The sequence below is a fragment of the Mirounga angustirostris genome, unplaced genomic scaffold (genome assembly GCF_029215605.1).
Source record: "Mirounga angustirostris isolate CCGP_5_RB_7025 unplaced genomic scaffold, mMirAng1.0.hap1 SCAF_8, whole genome shotgun sequence".
NCBI lineage: Eukaryota > Metazoa > Chordata > Mammalia > Carnivora > Phocidae > Mirounga > Mirounga angustirostris.
In genome coordinates, this window is record NW_026991716.1 from 143312377 (window position 1) to 143331931 (window position 19555).

The 19555-nt window shown below is 52.0% G+C and overlaps 1 protein-coding gene across 5 annotated transcripts in view; it reads right to left on the bottom strand.

Moving 5' to 3' along the window:
- RPS6KA2 (ribosomal protein S6 kinase A2) overlaps positions 1 to 19555 on the bottom strand; it is a 339623-nt gene that overhangs the window by 149061 nt on the left and 171007 nt on the right. The window contains exon 1 of one of the 5 annotated variants that reach the window (XM_064598356.1): positions 11927 to 12243. The exons of 3 other annotated variants lie outside the window; for them this stretch is intronic. In XM_064598356.1, the coding sequence (XP_064454426.1) occupies positions 11927 to 12025 (99 nt within the window). In that variant the 5' untranslated portion in view covers positions 12026 to 12243. Of the gene's footprint in view, positions 1 to 11926; positions 12244 to 19555 lie in introns of those variants that run through there. One more of the 5 variants, XM_045865876.3, reaches the window with a different exon arrangement.

A 19555-nucleotide genomic window follows, 5' to 3' on the forward strand; every position in this document is an offset into this window, starting at 1 on the left:
GAAGGTAACGCTCAGTGCTGCAAACCCACTGGAGCGTGAGCCTCCTCAAACACTTCCGTCTACCACACTACTTTGCCAGCACATCGCCGTCTGGGGGCACCTTGACCTGGGACCGGAAAGGAGAGCCCAAGGTGGCTCCCCAGCCTGCACCCTGTGATCTTCCCACTCAACCCACCGCCCCCCGGGGCAACTCTCGCCCACGGCCTCGTCGTTGTCCATGGCTCCGCTCTCACTTAGGCTGGGATCTGGGTCTGGGGGAGCTGTGAGCCCTGCCAACCCTCATCAAAAGCTGCTTTCCTGCTCCTCCTGCCATCCTAGGGTCCGCTTCCCACACCCCATGTGGGAGGGGCTTTCCAAGGCAGATATGGCCCTGTCAGTCCTCGGAAGCACCCCCTTCAGGGTGTCACTGTCTTTAGGCTGAGATCCGACCCCTCCTCGGCTCTGGTCCTCCCGCTCTGGGTGCGCCGGCCTGTGGCTGCCCCCCCAGGGCCCCTGCACCTGCTTCTCCCTGAGGAACACTCAGAGACACCAAGAGCCATGGCCCCACTTTGTCCCCCCTGCTAAAATGACCCCGGATGTTTCCTGGGCCACCCTATCAGAGCTTGCTCTCTGTCCCCCTGGCTTCTTGCTCACTCTGTGTGGCTTTTCTCCCCACACCGTCACTACTGGTACATTTTTCTATGTCAATCTGGCCTTTTCTCTTCCCCAGGAGAACGCATCTCCATGAGCACAGGCTTCACCCCTCAAGCGAGTGCTCCATAGATCTTTACCACGTGAGTGCTGGTGAGGCTGAGCTTCCCGGGTGCCCCACAGGCCTCTGAGAAAGCCGCGGCCACCGCTGGTGGTGGGTCCAGCCTCGCGCCAGGGAGGACCCTCAGACACACCGTGCTGACCCCGACAGGCCCCAAGATGCCTCACTTCCTGACATGCTGTCCTCCTGGAGGCCAGAGGACAGCCCATCGCCTTATGGTGCCTCTTCCACAACTGGGGGTCCAACTCAAAACCAGGTGACCTGCTGGGACGGTCCCATCTGCTGCTGTGACAAATCACAAACTCAGCCTTCCATCTGGCCAAGGATGCTGTGCCCGCCCCCCTGCCCCCCCCCCCCCCCCCGGCAGCACGCCGGCCAGTGTGCCACACGTGGACCCTGGGCTGGGCCCTCTGATGCTCCCAGAGATGATGGGGGACTCCTGCCATCGGCGTCCCAGCAGGACACACGGCCATGCTCACCACCTGCTGTTGTCAGCATTTCAGCTGAGTGTCCCAACTGGAAAAGAAGCGCGTGGACTCCCCTGGGTGTCGAGCCAGCGGGCCCTTCTCTGGCAAGCTGCAAAGAACACCTCGTTCCCGCACGCGCAGGTGCTTCTCCGGGTGTGGCTCCCTGCTTGCGCACCACATGTCAGGGTTCACGGGGGAAGGGAAAATGAGGAGGGAGCGTTGGGGACAGAGGGAGGGGCAAGAAGAGCTTTTTATGACTTCTGAAGTTATCAGATAGGGTGGCTTTTCTCTTTCTAACTAAGGCGTGTCCTGGGTGCAGGCAGCAGTGAGACTTCAGGTCATGTCAGAATGAACAGCTGCCCTTCTGGAACTTTAGAGAACCATGACCTTCCTGCCTAAACCATGAAGGAAGGACGTAAATCGTTCTTGGCCGGCAAGAGCTGACCCAGGGCAGCAACAGGAAGCAGCACGGGATTGCAGAGGGGGCGCCTGGAGGCTGCGGAGTCTGACACGGGGGCCCCGGAGGTCATGGGTACAGAGGGAGCCCTTGGCAGAACCTGGCTCCTTCCGCTCCGTTCACCAGCTGGGAAGCCGTCTTGGGCGCCAAAGCTTTAAAGTGACATTATCTGTCACGAAAAACCAGCATGAGGACTTGGAGAGCTTTTACATTTGAGGAGAAACTGCTTTCAGAGAGTCACAGAAACCGTCTTCTTGGAATTAAACCCATTCTCCCGTAAGCACGAGCTTTGAAAGTAAAAATCCTTATTGGCTTTTATTGTTTCTCAGTTTTTAAAAATTGCTGGTGGTCACACATGTCACAATTTCTGAGATCTTAAGAGGTTAATAGTTTCTCAAACTTTTAAGATATTTTACTATGCTTTTAAAAATTTTAAGTGCTCGAAATGATTTTTTCCCCACAATCTTTGCTGCGGGACGGCACTCTCAGCAGCTACACTGGGAGTGTAGACTAGATGCCACTTCTACGGAAAAGTTTCAAATGCGAATAGCAGCCTTACAGTTGTGAGCTGCCCAGCGCCCGGACTGTGCTAAGCTGACGTGCACTTTTATAAGGATTTCTTCTTTGTTGCACGGACACGGTGGTCTTACCTCCCCCCATCATTAGGACTGGGTCACGACCACTTTTTCCTACACTTTAACTCCCTAAATGAAAGCCCTATAGGTAATTCCTAGGCACGTGGTGAACACTCAGTTAATACGTGAGGCCTCCAAGGACGTCACACGTGCTAGAAGACGCGCCGTGCACGGACAGCATCCACTTAAGACACAGCTGGACAAGAGTCCTGAGGGCTGCTCACGCCGTCCCTGGATGCAGAGCCGCCGGAGTGGAGCCTGATGGGTTCCCGATCAGCTGCAGGTTGGTTCGAAAAGGTTTTATGTAAGTTCACACATGGCCACAAAGCACTGAGCTAGCACGGAGGAGTCGGGCCCACATCGATGACAGCATCGGGGAGGACAGGTGTGCTCTTCCCCTGACCCAGCAGGAGGACATGTGACTTGGGGAATTTTACAAAAACCCAGAACATCACAGAAATGGGTGACTGAGCCCACATCACAAGGAAGACCTTCTCCCGTTGCTTCTCTATTCAACACCGTCCTCCCCTCAGATGTGATTTTGAACACAAACCACCCTCTATGTGAGGACTCAGGGCATCACGCTCTACTCCATCCTGGGTCATTCAGCAGTGACTACCTTTCTGCACCAATTCCCACAGAGCTTCTCTGTCCAAACCCAAGCGCTCCAGAGCCAGGGTCCCCCGGGGAAGGAGGTCGCCCTGTCCTAATGCCTCAATGGAGGAGCTCTGAGCAAAGGGGGAGGCTGGGTGCATGGGCCTGGGCCCGGGGGCGGCCAGTAAGGGGGCACAGCACCGAGGGTTGAGGGAGGGTCTGTGAATGGGTGGGTCTGGGTGCAGCACTAGAAGGGACAGCAGAAGGCCACACTCAGCCCTCGCTCTGTGGGTGGGACCCGGAGACAGTAGCAGGAAGCTCGAGCCGGTGGTGCCCATCACCCCTAGTGAGTAGAAGCCCCATCAGGGTCACGGTGGTGTCTCCAATCTGTACCCCTTCTCCCTCCCTTGTACACATGCAAAATGACTACGGTTCATTCTAACGAGTCACTCTTAACGTTCTTATGCCAACTCTTGGAGTCCTATTGTCCTGAGCCTCAAAACACAGGCTGTTAAAGAAAAAAGTGCTACGTACTGATAAAGATTTTCCGACAGTCTAGATCTTTCCAGCCACTGCAGCGCACCGCGAGCATGTCCACAAGCCCTATGCACATCAGCTTCCACATGTCCTATCAGATCGGACATTGTCATCCACTTCGCTGTTGGAGAGGATCCTACAAAGTCTTGATCGTGCAAGATCTAGAAACATAAGACCTAGAAATACGGAAGTCATGCCTGACCTCCTGCTGTTTCTTGGCATTCTCTGGGGTGAGGGCAGTCAGCTCTAACCGCCAGAGCATCTCAGCAGCATACCTGCCCTGTTCCCTCAGGTCATGACAATCGCAGCTGACTGCGAGGAGCCGAAGGTGTTCTAAAAATAAGGGCTCTTTTCTGCGACGTTCGTCTGGTTTTCTTTCCTTTGCTTTATCTTCAAAGTCAACCAAATAGAGTCACTTTAGCAAGTCCCGGGACAGGAATGTCTTCTGGGGCACCTCTGTGCATTTGCCCTGTGGGGCGTGGCCCACGCACTTCGGTGGTTCACTGGTGGGCGGCCGAGCGAATGGGGTGGTCCCACAGGCACCAGTGGGGCCTGCACGGCTCCGTGGGGCTTCTGCGGCCACCTTCTGGCCTCGCGGACACTTTCCCACACACGGACACGCCACTGCATCTTCAGGCCTCCTCTTGCCTTTTACTCACGTTCCTGAGTCACCTGCTTTCTTTTATGGTCATCTTTAGAAGGGGACTGTCCACACTATGCTTTGGATGTGAAAATACATTTGGAAATCAATATCACATCTAACCTTAGTTGTAGAAGGTTTGCAACCATCTTGGGCCATAAGTGTTAACATGGGGACCTGAATGAGCAATTTTCTTAAGTAGTCACTACAGCATTTCCACCATAACCATGCCAAAATAGAGTCTTTTAAAGTAGAATCCCTCCACCCCTCCCCCTTATAAATTCAGCTGCACATTTTAATGAGTACAAGCTGCAAGCCCATGGGCCTTGCGCGGTACGGTGTGGCCGGGGTGGTCTCAGCTGAGTGTCACAGCTCATGTGAACCACAGAAACGCATTAAAGCAGGTCCCAGACGCGTGTGCTGGCTACTGTCCTTCTGAAACCCCCAGCCTGAAAATATAGCCCCCGAGGCATTCCAGGGGCGTGAAGCCTGCCAGTCTCATTCAGAGCCCTCTCTCCTCTGGAAACAGAAGAAAACACAATGGCCAACAGTCTAAGTGCTCATTCTCGGACTGAGTTTCGTGGATCTTGCTAATTTCATTCGGGAGAACAGAGCAGACAAAAGAAAGGACAGTTCTTTTCTGTAAGAAGCCAGAGAATACGTACGAGCGCCCCACCTCCTCTTCCAGGACCCCAGCCCAGCCATACTGGGTCAGTCCCCGAGCTGGAGGGCCGACCCCAGAACAGCGTGGACCCCTTTCTCTGTCATACAAGAGCTGCTATTCCATGAGGTACATTCAAAACGATGGCATTGTAGATGAAACTGTCACTCTTGGTAACCTTAACAGAGCTAAACTTCGGAAAAGCTGCTTTGTGGTATACTAACCTGAAGCAGATGTGTACTCTGAAGAGAGTCAGCAAGAGAGGCTGACAAAAGACGAGAGAAACTCCGTGTTTCCACAATGTACTGCAAAACTCTTTACAGAGAGGGTCCAACCAAAGCCAGCTCTGGGCAACACCCCAGAATGCCAAGTGCAAACCCTTCCCTGACGAGGCCCATTTCACTTTTCAAGCATTTAATAACTCGAGGATGGCATTAGCATATGGTTGTCCCTGTACTGTAGCTGAGGAGGCAGGAGGTCAAAAGGATGACGTGCCTGGCGAGGCCGAGGGCAGAGACGAGGGGCGTGCCAGGTGGCCAGGAGAAGGGGTGGCCAGCAAGGTCGGGATGCATCCAGTGACAGGGAGCACTGTGAAGGGTGTGCAGGGACAGGAACATGGCCTGGGGATTCCAAGGACCCTTGCAAACCAAAGCTCGTTGGAGGAATGGCCGCTGTGTATTTTCTGGGTAGAAATCAAGTAGGGTTCTCTGACGAGTGGTGTTCCTGGGACACTCCTTCATGGATCTCAAGATATATATGCAAATTACCATCACAATAAGTACTGGCCAAGGAAGATTATTCTGACACCTGCTAAAGACAGCGAGGAAGACTCTATTCACCAGAGCACTGCAATGGGGTCTCGCAGTAGGAGAGCGAGACCGACCTCGACTCAGACACAGGAAGGAAGAGTGGGGATTTATGGGCAAGGAGCAGAGCTGGAGGGCTGGTGAGGGCAGGGTGAGTCTAAACTGACCTCATAGGATTCTCACTGCAGGGAGGGGGTGACCAGACATCACCTGCGGAGTGGTGGGGATAAGGAATTCGGTCAGATATCGGGGGGGGTTCTCTCTAAATTGGCTCAGCAGGATTCTTGCTAACACTGGGCACTGCAAGGATGACGCAGGAGCCCAAGGTCGGAGCCTCGTTGCGAAGGGGACCCAGAGGAGCCTGACTACAGTTTGCTGGAGGAGAGTCTTTGTCACCTGCGTGGTGCTCTTGCCTGCGTGGTGAGAAATCACGGGTTTGTGGTCACTGTGCACGCCATTCGCCGTCCAGAGCGCGGAGTGCAGGTGCCTCCCGGCTAACTGCCCCCCCCCCCCACGCCTCCTCGTTAGCTCGGGGCAGGAAAGGCTTCTGACACAGCTGCAAACCAGACGTGATGAACCATATTTTATACTGAGTATATTTGTGCCTCACCCATTTGCTTGATTAAATCACACTGTAGCTTTACAGACTATTTGTTGATAATTCCTACTTGAGTTTAATTTAATAGCTTTTACCAGTGAAAATATATCGGCAAACATGTAATGCCGGAGGAAAAATACAACACAACATAACCCAGCGTCATCAGAAATAAAAGCAGAGCATTCTAGAGGATGTCTTTAGTGCCAGCCCATCTGTACTTATTTGACAAGCACAAAACCTTCGGGCCCAAGAGGAAGGTTATTTCTGGCTAAACTACTGGTTGCCAGCTCCATACAAAACAGACCTATCCTCAGTTTCCCCACATTTCAGAAGACCTCTTTCCACTGGAGCAGCCAAACGTCCTGAAGAACCCACGCCACACTGGTTAACAGGTCTTGCCACCCAAGCCCCAAAGCTTCTCTCTCCACCTTCCTCCCTGCCCCAGAGAGTTCAGACTTCTCCCACCCACTGAATAACTGGCCACATCTGAGAACCATCCACCCAGCATGCAAGCAGCAGGGTGAAACCCTGGGTGGTAAGTCAGATGATGTGTGCACTTCCATTTCTTTCCTGTGCTTCTGAATCATGAAAAATATACTGAAACCCTCTCTGCTGGATCAGGGTGTGTGGTGGAAGACAGTCGGCACAGAGGCTTAGGAGAAGAAGGCATAAAGGAGGTGATGAAGACAAATGGGGTGAAGTCTCAATATTTTTGGTTGTCTTTTCACATATTTTTGAACAAGCAAAAATATTTTGGGGAGTTTTCTTTGATGTAAGGAGAGCAAGTATGTCATGAAATTGTTGAGATAAAGCATATCCCAAAAAGCGACCACAAAGAAATTAATTTTAGTGTGTTTAAAATAGAATAAACATACATAAGCAAAACAGTAAGCAAATTAAATACTTATTAATATGGACTCTTTCTTGTGGTCTTCTCTGATTTTTTGTTGCTGTTCTTGTTGTCTGAAGGCCCAATAAAAATCAGGCCTCCCATAGAATTTTTGGGTGCTTTTACTGAAAGTACCTGAAAATTATTTTAATTAGAAATGGTTTTCCGGGAAACCACCCAAGATCTAGAAGAAGAGCTTACCTTTCAAGCACCAAGAATAAGCCTTAATGTTTAACTTTCCAGGAAGCTTTCTTTTTCTCCATGACCAGAGCCAACATCACTCCCAGGATTTGCTATGAGTCCCTTAGCATTTACTTTGTTAAGACATCATGCTTCCCTTTAAAAGGGGTAAGCAGTTAAAATATATTCAAATGTGCACATAGACAACACTTGGTAACCTGCACCTGCAACCATGGGAAATGGAAATTAATTTGACAATCGGTATAATTAGACTGTTTAAGTTACAGATGCCAGAAATTTCACACAGTAGGTTCCATTCCTGGGCCTGCCTCTCTCACTAGATGTTAAGCTCATTGAGGGCAGAGATCATACAAAGATCACATCCTATGTACCAATTGCTCAGCACGATGTACATGGTGTATGCTAAAAATTCTTGGTGTAAACAACTGAGCAAGTCTGTAAATAAATGAAATTCTTCCACTCAACAGCTTACCACTTATCCATATCCCAGCTAAAGGACTTGCATTTTGTCCTTCTCACCCACCCTCAATTGTCTTTCAGTAAAAATGTCAAAAATGATAGCTAATAAAGAGAACCAACTCCCTGGTTTTGGTGACTCCAAACAAAATAACCTTTCCTGAAATGAACTGTCTTTGAGCATTGATCCCTTCAACAAACTGGTAGATAAATCATACTGAGTAAATAATGTCACTTTTTATTAATTTAAAAACTGTATCTCCCCCCCACCGCCCCGCCAGGCACTTCCTAGCCAACCCTTCTCAACCTCCCACAGCCCCAGGCCAGGCTTTGGAGCTTGAACGTCAGACCCCTGGAGTCTCTCCTGGGGAAGTGAAGGCTGAGCCAGGAGGATGCCTTCCCGAAGCTCCTGAACTTGGGCTGCTGACGCTGGGGCATTTCCTGACTCTAGAAGCCGCCTTAGCTCACGACGCCATGGGTTTGGGACCTGAATTGGTAATGCATTCATGGATTGGTGCAGCGGACTCACAGGGTGATACGTAAGAAAAGGAAGAGGAACACCGCCATCCAGCCAGACGATGGGAACTCCATCTCAGCAAATGGGGCCGATCCTAGTGAATGACGGTATTGTGTATGGAAGGAAGCCTGGGAGAAGTGATCTCTGGGCTTTTCTTCCCCTAAGTACAGAGGAAGGTCGTCTAAACTATTAATTATCAGGCTGAGTGTTTCTTGAGACAGCACAAGCCATGGGTTCTACAGGCCACAGGGGCAATCCCAGGTTCACACCATGCCAGGAGACACCCAACACTATGAAAACGATCACTAAGCCCAGAAAACATTCATCAGGATCCATAGCTAACAACTGACTAACAGTGCCACCATCCAGACTCCATGTTAAGTCTTTACGTACGATAGCTCACACCCGTCACTTTAACCCTACGGGGCAGAAAGTACTAGCCCTTCTCCCAGCAGAGGGAAATGGGGCTCACAGAGGTCAAGGAGCAACCACCTGCTGTGAAAGATGCACATGAGAATCCAATTCCGGTGGATGTGATACAAAGCCCAGATGCACCTGGAACTTTCCAACTGCCAAAAAAGGTTCTCTAGAATAATTTCAGGTTGTGGAGCACCTTCCAAAATACTCCTCAGAGTAATTTCCTTTTAATAATTACAAGAGCCTTCCTTCAAGTCCCATCTAATACACGGTAAACTCCCGTAACCCCACAACCCAGAAGGGCTAAAATTAATAATAGATGGCCCATGCTCTTACAGCAAGAACTTCCTTTAAAACAGCCTAGGCGCAAGTCCTTTGGCTTCCCTGGGCTCCGTTTCCTCATCTATAAAATGGGCTGCTGAATCCGGAGCTGGTTACACCTTCCAGGTAGGTGCTGAGGCTCTCAGGCAGTGAGGTCAGCGCCCTGAAATCCGGGTGAAGGTCAGACAGTGAAACCTGATATCTTTCTAGGGCATGCACAAAGAAGTCTAGGAAAGATACCCAATTTCCCTTTAGAAACTCCAAAAATCACTCTTGCCAGAGTCAGTGATCTGGCCCTCTCAGTTGGGGCAATGCCGAGACACTATAAAAATATTTAAGCTATAATCCATAAACCGTTTTCCAAATCTGATTAAGTAATCTGGCTTCTCTGTTGGTTAGAGTTTACCCAATGCTGGATTCTAGATTAAAGTTAAATTTAAAAGCAAGTATGAAAACATTAATTTTAATGTTTTAATAAAGATAATAGTGTTTTCAACTTAAAGTAACTACTGTCACTTTCCTGTTTATGGCACTAGATTCTGAATTCAAAAAACAAAAATTTTCAGTCTCTGTGTATATTTTACAAAATAAATTTCACAGAAACAATGAAAAAAATGTTTATTTTTATAATTTCATCAGTCCAAACAGGAAATATACATCCATGCTAAGTGCTCTGTATGTCCTACTACCCAACCCCAAACTATTGACAGACCCCCCCCCAAAATTTTACATTTTTTTGATGAGTGCTTCTTGGCCTACAATCTGCTGTGGATATGCAAGTGGATAAACAGACTTCTCTGGAAAAAGATGGAGAGACAGCTGGGCAGGAATATGGAACTTGCTGGACGGAAGCACAGGGTCAGCCACTTATTAGATCCCCCACTAGGTGGAGGCACCATGAGGCCAGGACTTCTAGGACTTGTGGCTTTGGATCTACAATGCCGAGCACACAGCAGGCTTTTAAAAAGCAGTTGCAGAATGAATTAGTTGGTAAGTTTTCAGCAAAATCCTCAATTTTTGGGCGGGGAGTCCCCCTATCAATAGAATGAGGATAGTAAAACATGCCTACTTGAGTTTTCACAAGAGACAGGTGAATGCATTTGTAGAGAACAGAGCATTGTATCCGAGCTATCTTTCTCAATACTTCTATCCGGCACCCAGCATCCAGGTTATATGAGGTGCTCATTGAGTGCGTGCTAATAGATCACATTCCTCTCTAGTCAGCTGACCTTCTGCCTATCTAATGGTGTATTTATGGTTTTTAGAAATTTCATTTTCACATTGATGAAACCTCATTTCTATCCCCCTCTTGGTTTCCCATTATGCTATTTTTATGAGGCACTTCCCAAACCCGGTTCTACAAGCTGAACCGTAACACTGGAGGTGAGTATATCATGCTGATGGGATTCCTGACCCTCCATGAGTTCAGCCCGGTATCTATTGCTGGTCTTCCTGAACAGCACTGGGAGTTTCCCCACCCGTGTGCCTCCCTTTGGCAAGGACAATAAGTGAAAAGGAGACAAGGAGCTGTATAATAAACTTGGCATTCTGATGAATAAAAACTTATTGGGCATAAAGGTAAATACTGTCCTGGCTTTCTGTTCTTATCAATTTTAGCTTTTTAAAAAGTGCCTGAAATCCGGGAAAATGATTTATCTCACTAACTCGTGTTTAACTTCTGTCAATGCAAGATTTGAGGCAAGCCCTCCTCCATTATTTGATTAACAGTTGTATTTGTTTGAAAAATATGTTCTACCCTCAGAAACCAGCCACAAAGATCCTATCTAGTCCAAATCAGACTTAGTGATACCATAACAGAAACTTTATACGAGTAATTTCCTGTTGCATTCATGTCTATTCCTGAGCTTTGCTTAAAGATCTGGTAATTGTAACAACCCATGCCTATATCAAATATCATGGCAGCCAGGACAAAGAAAACCAAGATGAAAAATGTGACATTGTTCCAATTGGCTTGACTTCCTTAGAAATAAGTCAAAGCCGAGATAGGTGCCAGCCTTGTGGCAAAGGCCAGGGCAATGTCAAAGGGAAACACTAGGCTGTGTAGCCAGCCCCTGCCCCCAACATCACAATCTCTCTCTCTCTCTCTCTCTCTCTCTCTCTTTTTTTACTTAAACACGTTCCACCGTTTGGTCATCTATAGATTCAACAATGTAATTTGGACACCGGGATGAAGAGAACAAGATTTGATTGCTGAAATAAAAAACCACATCAGAGAACTGTCCACAGATGATTTTGGAAACCCAAAGATGACAAGATGAGGGACAGGAGAAAAGGACATAATTTTCAGGGTCCTCTGGGTTTCAGGGCGAATCTCTATCAAACCCGGGGCTGCAGGGATATTGCGCCAGGCACTTCGCTACTGAGCACCGTTTCAGACTGGCCCGAGTAGACTGTATTGTCACCTTTTAACATATACGTATGTATTATATATAGTCAATGCTACACTGATTTCAAATACACATACATCTGCACGATACGGTAGCACTTGCGTGGCTGCGGGCCACGGAAAGATAAACCCACCTCCCCAAACCCAGACCCTCAGCCGAGGGGAGCGCCGCGGGGGTTCTGTTTTTGGGACTTTGGAAGTGCCACACGGAGCCGCGGTCCAGCTGCACGGACCGAAACGCCCTCCCTGCCCCGGGCACCTATGTGGGCACGGCGACCGCTCCGCATCCTGCGCAGACCCAGGAACAAAATTAGTTAGAAATTCCCCAGGGGCAGAGTTTAGTGCCCGAGGAGAACACGAGGACCGGTCCAGTTATTGCTAGGTCCCAACAATAGCGTTCGGTTTTAGAAAACCCGGACCGGCTCTCAAATAACTTTAACTCCCTGACATGGGTCTGTGGGTACCGTGCATGTGACAATAGAAAGGGCTCGGGATGGCTCCGCGACCCGCAGCATCCTCCAGGGCGCGGCGGGGACCTGGGTACCTGCGCACACAGAGGCGATAGCATTTACCTCGAGTCGACTTAGACTGGAGCTCTTGGAGCGCGACTTCTTGCGCAGGTACACGGAGAAGAACCTGCGCACGGTGAACTTCTTCATGCTCAGGTCCATCGCCCCGCGCCCAGCCGGGAGGAGCCGCAGGCCCGGAGGACGCGCATTCCCGGCGCATCCCAGGCGCGCGGGGTCAGGTCCGAGGGCGGGTGCGCGCCGCCGGGGAGCCCGCCGCGGCGGCCATCGGCGCGGGGCGCGGGCTGCGGGCACAAAGGGCAGGCTGAGCCGGCCACCGCGGCCGGGGCTCCAGCGCACCCTCCTCCCTCCCTCCTCCTCCTCCTCCCCCTCCTCCTCCTCCCGCAGGCTGCGAGGACCAGCCCCGGACAGCCCCGCCCCGCCCCGCCCTCAGCCACTACCGCCAATCAGTGCCCGCCGCCCGACGCTCCCTCCTCCTCCTCCCCCTCCTCCTCCTCCCCTGCCCCCTCCTGCTGCTGAGGCTGGTGCGGCCGCCGCGGCCGCCGCCCCGCGAGGACCAGCCCCGGCAGCCCCACCCCACCCCGCCCACAGTCACTACCGCCAATCAGATGCTCCCTCCTCTCCCTCCTCGTCCTCCTCCCGCAGCTGCCGGGGCGGCCACCGCCCCGCGAGGACCAGCCCCGCCCCGCCCCGCCCTCCGCGACTGCCGCCAATCAGCAACCCCAACCCAGGCGCTCCCTCCGCCTCCCGCCCTGAGAGGACCAGCGCCGAGCAGCCCCGCCCCGCCCCGCCCTCCGCGACTGCCGCCAATCAGCAACCCCAACCCAGGCGCTCCCTCCGCCTCCCGCCCTGAGAGGACCAGCGCCGAGCAGCCCCGCCCCGCCCCGCCCTCCGCGACTGCCGCCAATCAGCAACCCCAACCCAGGCGCTCCCTCCGCCTCCCGCCCTGAGAGGACCAGCGCCGAGCAGCCCCGCCCCGCCCCTGACCCCTCCCCGCCACTACCACCAATCAGCGCCACCGGCCCACCGCCCCAGGCGCTCCTCCCCGTCCCCCTCCCCCCGCCCTCCGAGCACTCCCCGCGCGCGGCCCCGCCCCCCGCCCGCACCCCCGCTCGGCGCCCTGGGCGACGCACGCCTGACGCGCCCCGCGGACCACGGCTGCGCTGCGCCCCGCAGAGGGTGCGGGCGCCCCCGCGGCTCGGGCGCCTGCCCTCTGTTCTGCCCCGCTGCCCTGCTGGGCTGTTTTCTGGCTGGGGGGCGTCGTCATGGTGTCCTTCCTTAAAACAGCCACGTACGCACGTTGGCATAGTGCTCTTCTGGGCCGAACAAAACTTTTGTTAATTAGCAAACATTTCTGGAAAATGAAACAAAATCCGAGGGGCTCCGTGAGCCTGCGCAGGGCGCTCTGCACCGCTCCTCTCCCCGCCGCGGCCCCGCAGCCCGGGCGCCCGAACCTGCGGGTCCGTCTGTCACTCCCCGGGGTGAACGGACCCCCACGCGGTCTGGGGAAACCGCCGTTGGCAGTGCTTGGAGAACAAAGACACATCCGTTCTCCATGACCTCCCACTCCATATATAGAAAATTGTCCAAACGGATGACTTACTAGGCCCAGCACCGTGTCCTGAGGCAGGGCTCTCTGAGGCCGGCTGCCGGTTGTAGGGCTGGAGGGGATTTGCCTGAAAGGGAACACATTTGTTTTTCCCCCTAGAAAGGCTCACTAGAGGGCTATAGACAGTTCCAGATCTTTGAGCTCCGAGCTCCGAGCAGCTTCTTCCGTTTTACTCTTGTGCAATGTGCACGTGTTGAGTCAATGTTTAAAATAAGGTCAAACAATGTCAGCACAGAAACATTCATGCATATGGTACTGTGTGACAAGATTCGCTCTTTTGCCAGGTACGTTGTGAAAAATCCCAAGTGTCCTGTCATCTGCTCAGCTAAGCCAAAGGTTGCATTAATCCCTGTAAAGGGCTATCTTTGCTAAAGTGAGTAGGGAGGGCGGATGCCCCAAATGAGAACTGGCCATTTCACACTGCATCTGGGTCAGGAGGTGAGGTCACAAAAGCTCTCTGGGGTTTAATGGATGCACAGGCCGGGTAGTGGTGAGCGCAGAGTTTAGAGTGGACGCTGGGTGCTGCCACGTCCTTGCTTGGAGAGCCTGAGCACACTGGCCTGTTCTGTGTCCCCATTGTGCATCTCTAAGATGAAAATATGCATGTCAAAACTGGTTCCTGCGGGGCGCCCGGGTGGCTCAGTTGGTTAAGCGGCTGCCTTCGGCTCAGGTCATGATCCTGGAGACCCTGGATCCAGTCCGCATTGGGCTCCCTGCTCAGCAGGGAATCTGCTTCTCCCTCTGACCCTCCCCCCTCTCATGCTCTCTCTCTCTCCCATTCTCTCTCTCAAATAAATAAATAAAATCTTTAAAAAAAAAACACAAAAAAACGGTTCCTGCTTCCCTCAAGGGTTCTGCTGGAGGGCGATTATCCCTACTCCAGGAGATAGCTTCTTACCCCCAGAGGCTTCCCCTTCTCGCTGGCCCTCCCTTGAGGCATCTTGTCTCTAAACAAGTGCAAAGACAGGCCAGGACTAGGCCATGTTGCCGCTCTGGCAGAGAGCAGCTGATGGTCCACAGACACTGGGCTGGTCACCAGCCCCTGGGATGAGGAAGGGGCCAGTTCTAACAAGCTTCACTGGGGGAGATGGGGGCAGAGACTGTATGCCAACTGTACCAGCTCAGGACAAAAGCCTCCGGCAGGCCTACATCAGGGCTTGTGTTTTACCCCAAGAGCATGCTGACCTGGTGTAACAGAATTGGAAAGGAAATGTCTTATGGGGCATTCATGATCCCCCACATTTGAGTGCAACCAAACTGCTCTATTGAACTTGGAGTTTCAAAAGAAAAAAAAAGCTTTCATATTTTCAACTGTAGAAATAATTTCATTGCTAGAACATTTCTGTTTGCCTTTATCTTTAACCTGGTAAACTAAGTCTATCAAAATCTCTAAAAATCATTTACCACCAGTTCCTGTGCTAATACAATGAATACCTCCAGACCACCAAACCTGCAGTAGATATCAGGGCCCACTTTCACCTGGGCCTGGATGATCCCTCCCAAATACGGGGGGGGGGTGAGCTTGTGCCCTGATGGTGGAGAGGGAGGGAGGGAGGCTTGGAGAGAAGACCAAGCTCAGCAGCCCCCTGGTGACCTTGAGTCTTTCCCTGCCTTGAACATGGGAAGCGGGATGCCACGTTCTCTGCTGCTGCCTATAAGCGAGGACTGGCCACGTGCATTCACCTTGGTCCCACGAGTGGTCACGGACACCTCCTGGTGCCTGGTGCCGTGCTCAGCCCTAGGGATACAAAGAAGACTGTGGCACGGCTCCTGACCAGCAGAAGTTCACAGCTGCATGAAGAGAAGGTAAGGTAAGCGGATAGACAAACACGATGCAGTTTTTATGCAATGCGAAAGAAATGTGTAAGGAAATGCTATGTGTTCGGAGATAAGTGAGAAGTTGGTCCTAAGGGGAGGAGGTGGTATTTGGGGTGACCCCTGGGGATAAGGAGCCATTTGTCCTGGGCAGAGGAGGTGGGGTCCCAGCTTGTAGAAGAACAGGGTTACTGAGAATTTAGAGCAAAGGGGGTTTCATGATTGATTAATGAAAATTAAAGGTCTATTGAGTCCCCAGGACACCTGAGGCATATAATTTCAGAATTTCAGAAACAATAACTGAGGTCTGGTCCACCCTGGAATTCCCCCTTCTTTGAGAACAGAATACGCCCTGGACAGGAAGGAGAGGGTGGCTTTTAGAAGGAAGGTAACTTTGGCAAAATCTGTACTGTCTTTCCTTTCCTTCCACTTGAAGGACCGGGTAGGGGGGTGCCACCTGCTTGGCTTCAAGCCCCACCGTGAGAGTTGTGATTTGCTGCGAATGCAGTTCAGGTCTGAGTTCTAGAGAGCAGAGATGGTCACTGCTCCGGGGAGGCTCAGGAAGCGCTGTTCACTGAATGGACCTATGTTCACAGGACTTGCAGGAGGAAGGGTGCAAGAAGGTTTCTTAAAGACCGGGTGTGGCCATGTGATAAAGGGGGCAAGTCTGGGGGTCTCTGAGATGCTGTCTGGAGCAGAAGTGTGCAGCACCAGGCCCAGGGCTGAGGGAAGAATTCTAGATCCTGTAAGTGCGTGCAGACCGGGTAGGGGGGTCTCCAGCTGCAGTAACCCCAGAAGAAGACAAGACAGCTCTCCATGAGAAAAAGGATCAGAGTGAGGCCACCTGTGTGCAGACCAGTTCCAGTGAGTCTGTTCTCTCCCTGTATCTCCTCCCCTCCCACTCTGACCGTGGCAGGAACCCAGCAGCCTCCCAGCCTGACACAGCCTCAAGCCAGGCAAAGAGACTGTGCGTCTGGCCAGTCCATAGGACTGGAAATACTAATTTCTTAATCAAGTATTTAAAACTGAAAACAAACATGATTGTCTGTTATTCAGGAGTGGGAAGAAAAAACTATGCAAATTGATGTGGTTCCCCGTCATTCACTCTGATAAGTACTGAAAGGTGTGTTTCGAGCCTCGTTTGGTCAACAAACCAGTTACAAGTTACAACAAACCAGTTATAAGTCAAGAATGGTGTCCAGCTTCCATTTACAGCAGGGAGGGCCTCAGAGGACGGAAGTCACCTGTCCAGTGGGGGTCCCGCAGGGTGGCACCCTCAGTGCGAGGTGGATGGAAATAACCCCCCTTGCAGACCAGGGCTCCTGATGGAGCATTGGCACTAACCAGAGAGGAGCAGGAGAGCAAGAATGACCCCCCCGAGCATCCGTGCGCACAGCCCCTCTGGACACAGGCCTGCGGCCCCCATGCACCCCCGTGTCATCTGAAAACAGCAACAAAACCCCCAGTGGTCTTGACTACTTCTTACTCGAGGTGCCTCGCGGAAACACGCAGCTGTGCTCTCTAGAGAAATCCATATTAAACCCAGGCTTCCGAGAACTCCCCCAGATGTGGTCATGGTCCCTGCTCGCTCCACGCCCAGGGCACCGGCACCAGCAAAGCCGGCAGGACTGCTGCCCGCGGGACCGGACGCGAACTCCGCCTGCAGCATTTATTGGATGTGGAATGTAAGAGCCTCAGAGAGCAGACCTGCCAGAGCTGTGGGAGGCGGGGAGCCGGCTGTGTGGGGTGCTACCCGAGGCTGCTCCATGGGACGCACATCGGATGTGAAATATCCGAATTCTATCCACTGTCCCCATTGTGACTTGACCTTTCCTGAAACTCTGAGCCTCTAGAACAGGGTTCTCAAGTGGGGCTGACTTTGTCCCCCAGGGGGACACTTGGCAATGTCTGGAGACAGGTGTGGTTGTCACGGCGGGGGGTGGGGGAAGGGAGGGATGCTACAGAGGCAGGGGTGGGGTACAGCGCACAGGACAGCCCCTCTGCATCCGAAATGCCCGAGGGCCGAGTCTGAGAACTGTGGTGAGTTCAGCGCCGGAGGGGGTCGGGCGGGGGTGGGAACCTATGCTCCTTCCTCACGAGGTTGTCACCTACAAATGTGGCAGTTTTGGGCAGTTAAAGCAAAATGTGGAAGTGCTCTGCAAATTGTAAACTGCTCACCAAAGTTGTTATGTGCTAAAATCCTAGAGTTGCACACAGAAAGCTACTGACATGACTGGGGAAGGAGTAGACCCCCAATTCTAGAATTTTTATCTGAAAGCTCCCTGTTAAACTATATTGTCCCCTGTTGGCACAACCGTTTACCCCGTGGCCCAAACTGGGAGGCAAGAATTACATTCACTTCTGGCGCTTCTTTATTCCCGAAGTCTACCGACGCACAGAGCCTTGTTGGTGAGACTTTCTCGGTATTTTTCACATCTCCCCTTCTTTCCAGCCCTGCTCTCGGGGACATGGTTTAGGCCCCATCAGTTCCTGTCAGAATACAGTAATTTCCGGCTAGATGCTATCCCTCACAACCCATCCACTGTCCTGCTACTAAAAAGATCTTTCTAGAAGCAAACCGGGTCAAGTTACCCCATGCACCACAGGTGTCCAGGTCGTCCAGGAGAAGCACAAACTCCAGAGCGGAGCAGGTGTGCTGTTCTTGGTCACCATTCCCTCTCCTCACCGTCTGCCCTCCTTCCTGCCCCAGAACTCGGGCTGGGCCACGCTGACACACTACGTGAAGATGGGCTTCCCGTGTCCACCACACGGTGGGTGCTGTGGTCACTGCCCGGGATGCCCGCCTGCCTCCACCCACTGGCATCGCCTCTCTCCCCCTTCACGGCACAGGGCCATGTCGCTCCCGAGAAACCTACCCAAACCCCTCCACGCTGCAGGCTGCGTGAGGGTGCCTTCCCCAGGCTCCCCGTTTTACTCACAGCACCAGACAATGACTCTTGGCTTCTCTGTCTGCCTCTCCCACCAATGAGGAAACACACAGGACAGCCACCGTCTGCAACCCTTCCTACGTTTGTTTAAAGGGGTTTTATGGTGACTACTTTCAGAGATCGGCTGGTTACCAAGAGCTGGGCCATTTCTACTATTTCATCTGTATAACATACTTAAAAAAACTGCGGAATGGACGCAATGAACCCCATCTTATGAGGCTCAAGGAGCTGAGCCTACTGCCTAAACTTACACAGATGAAAGTGTCCAAGCAAGATCTGCCTGTCTGTGAGTGCACAGCAACATGTCTGGAATTTTACTAGGTGTGTATCAAAAGAAATCAAAGAAGAGAGAGGCAACCAAGAGGGTGACAGGCTAAGATCCTCATTTCCCTAGACAATTACACGTGGTCAAGAAATGCCATGAGGCCAACATCCTGTGGACAGAGTGTCTCACAGACAGAAGTCTGGGCGGTGGCCTCCACAGGCCTCCTCACGGGTGTGGGGACAGATGCTGGGAATGCCTTGGTGCATAATGACTGGGTCTTCTTGTTAAAGGTCAGTTTACTCACGAGACAACACAGGGACACCAAAGGGGGGCTTATTACATGAAATAGCATTGAGAGCCAAGGGACCCTAGCATGTGGCCAAAAGAAGAACTCTGAAAACATTTCATGTAGAGGCGAAAATGTGCTTGGTCTTTTCTACTCATCAATAGAGGAGGGGCAAAAGGACCATTCTTTATTGGGAGGTGACAGCATCTGTAGAACCTCTGGGTTTGACCCTACTAGTGTTTCCATGTTGTTTGTTATGGGTTGAATTGTGTCCTTTTCTAAAAAGATACATCGAAGTCCTGACCCCCAGCCTCTAGAATGTGACCTTATTTGAAAACAGGGTTGTTGCAGATGTTATTAGTTAGGATGAGGGCATATGGGAGTAGGGTGGGCTCTAATCCAATGTGACAGGTGTCCTTGTAGGAAGGTCATGTGACAACAGAGGCAGAAATTGGAGCGGTGCAGCCACTGGTCCAGGCACATCACGGCCACCACCGACACACAGAAGAGGTGAGAAAGAAGCCCCCTACACGTGTCAGGGGGGTGTGGCCCTCAGCACCTCGATCTCAGACCTCTGGCTTCCAGAAGTGTGAGACAACAAATACATGCAGTGTCCAGCCACCCATCTGCTGTGCTATGTTCTGCAGCCTAAGGAGACGAACACACACACTTCTCATTCCATGGCCATGACGGTGAGCTTCCGTGAGGAAGACAGCCAGCAAGCAGGCATCCGAGTGAACAGAGCATTTGG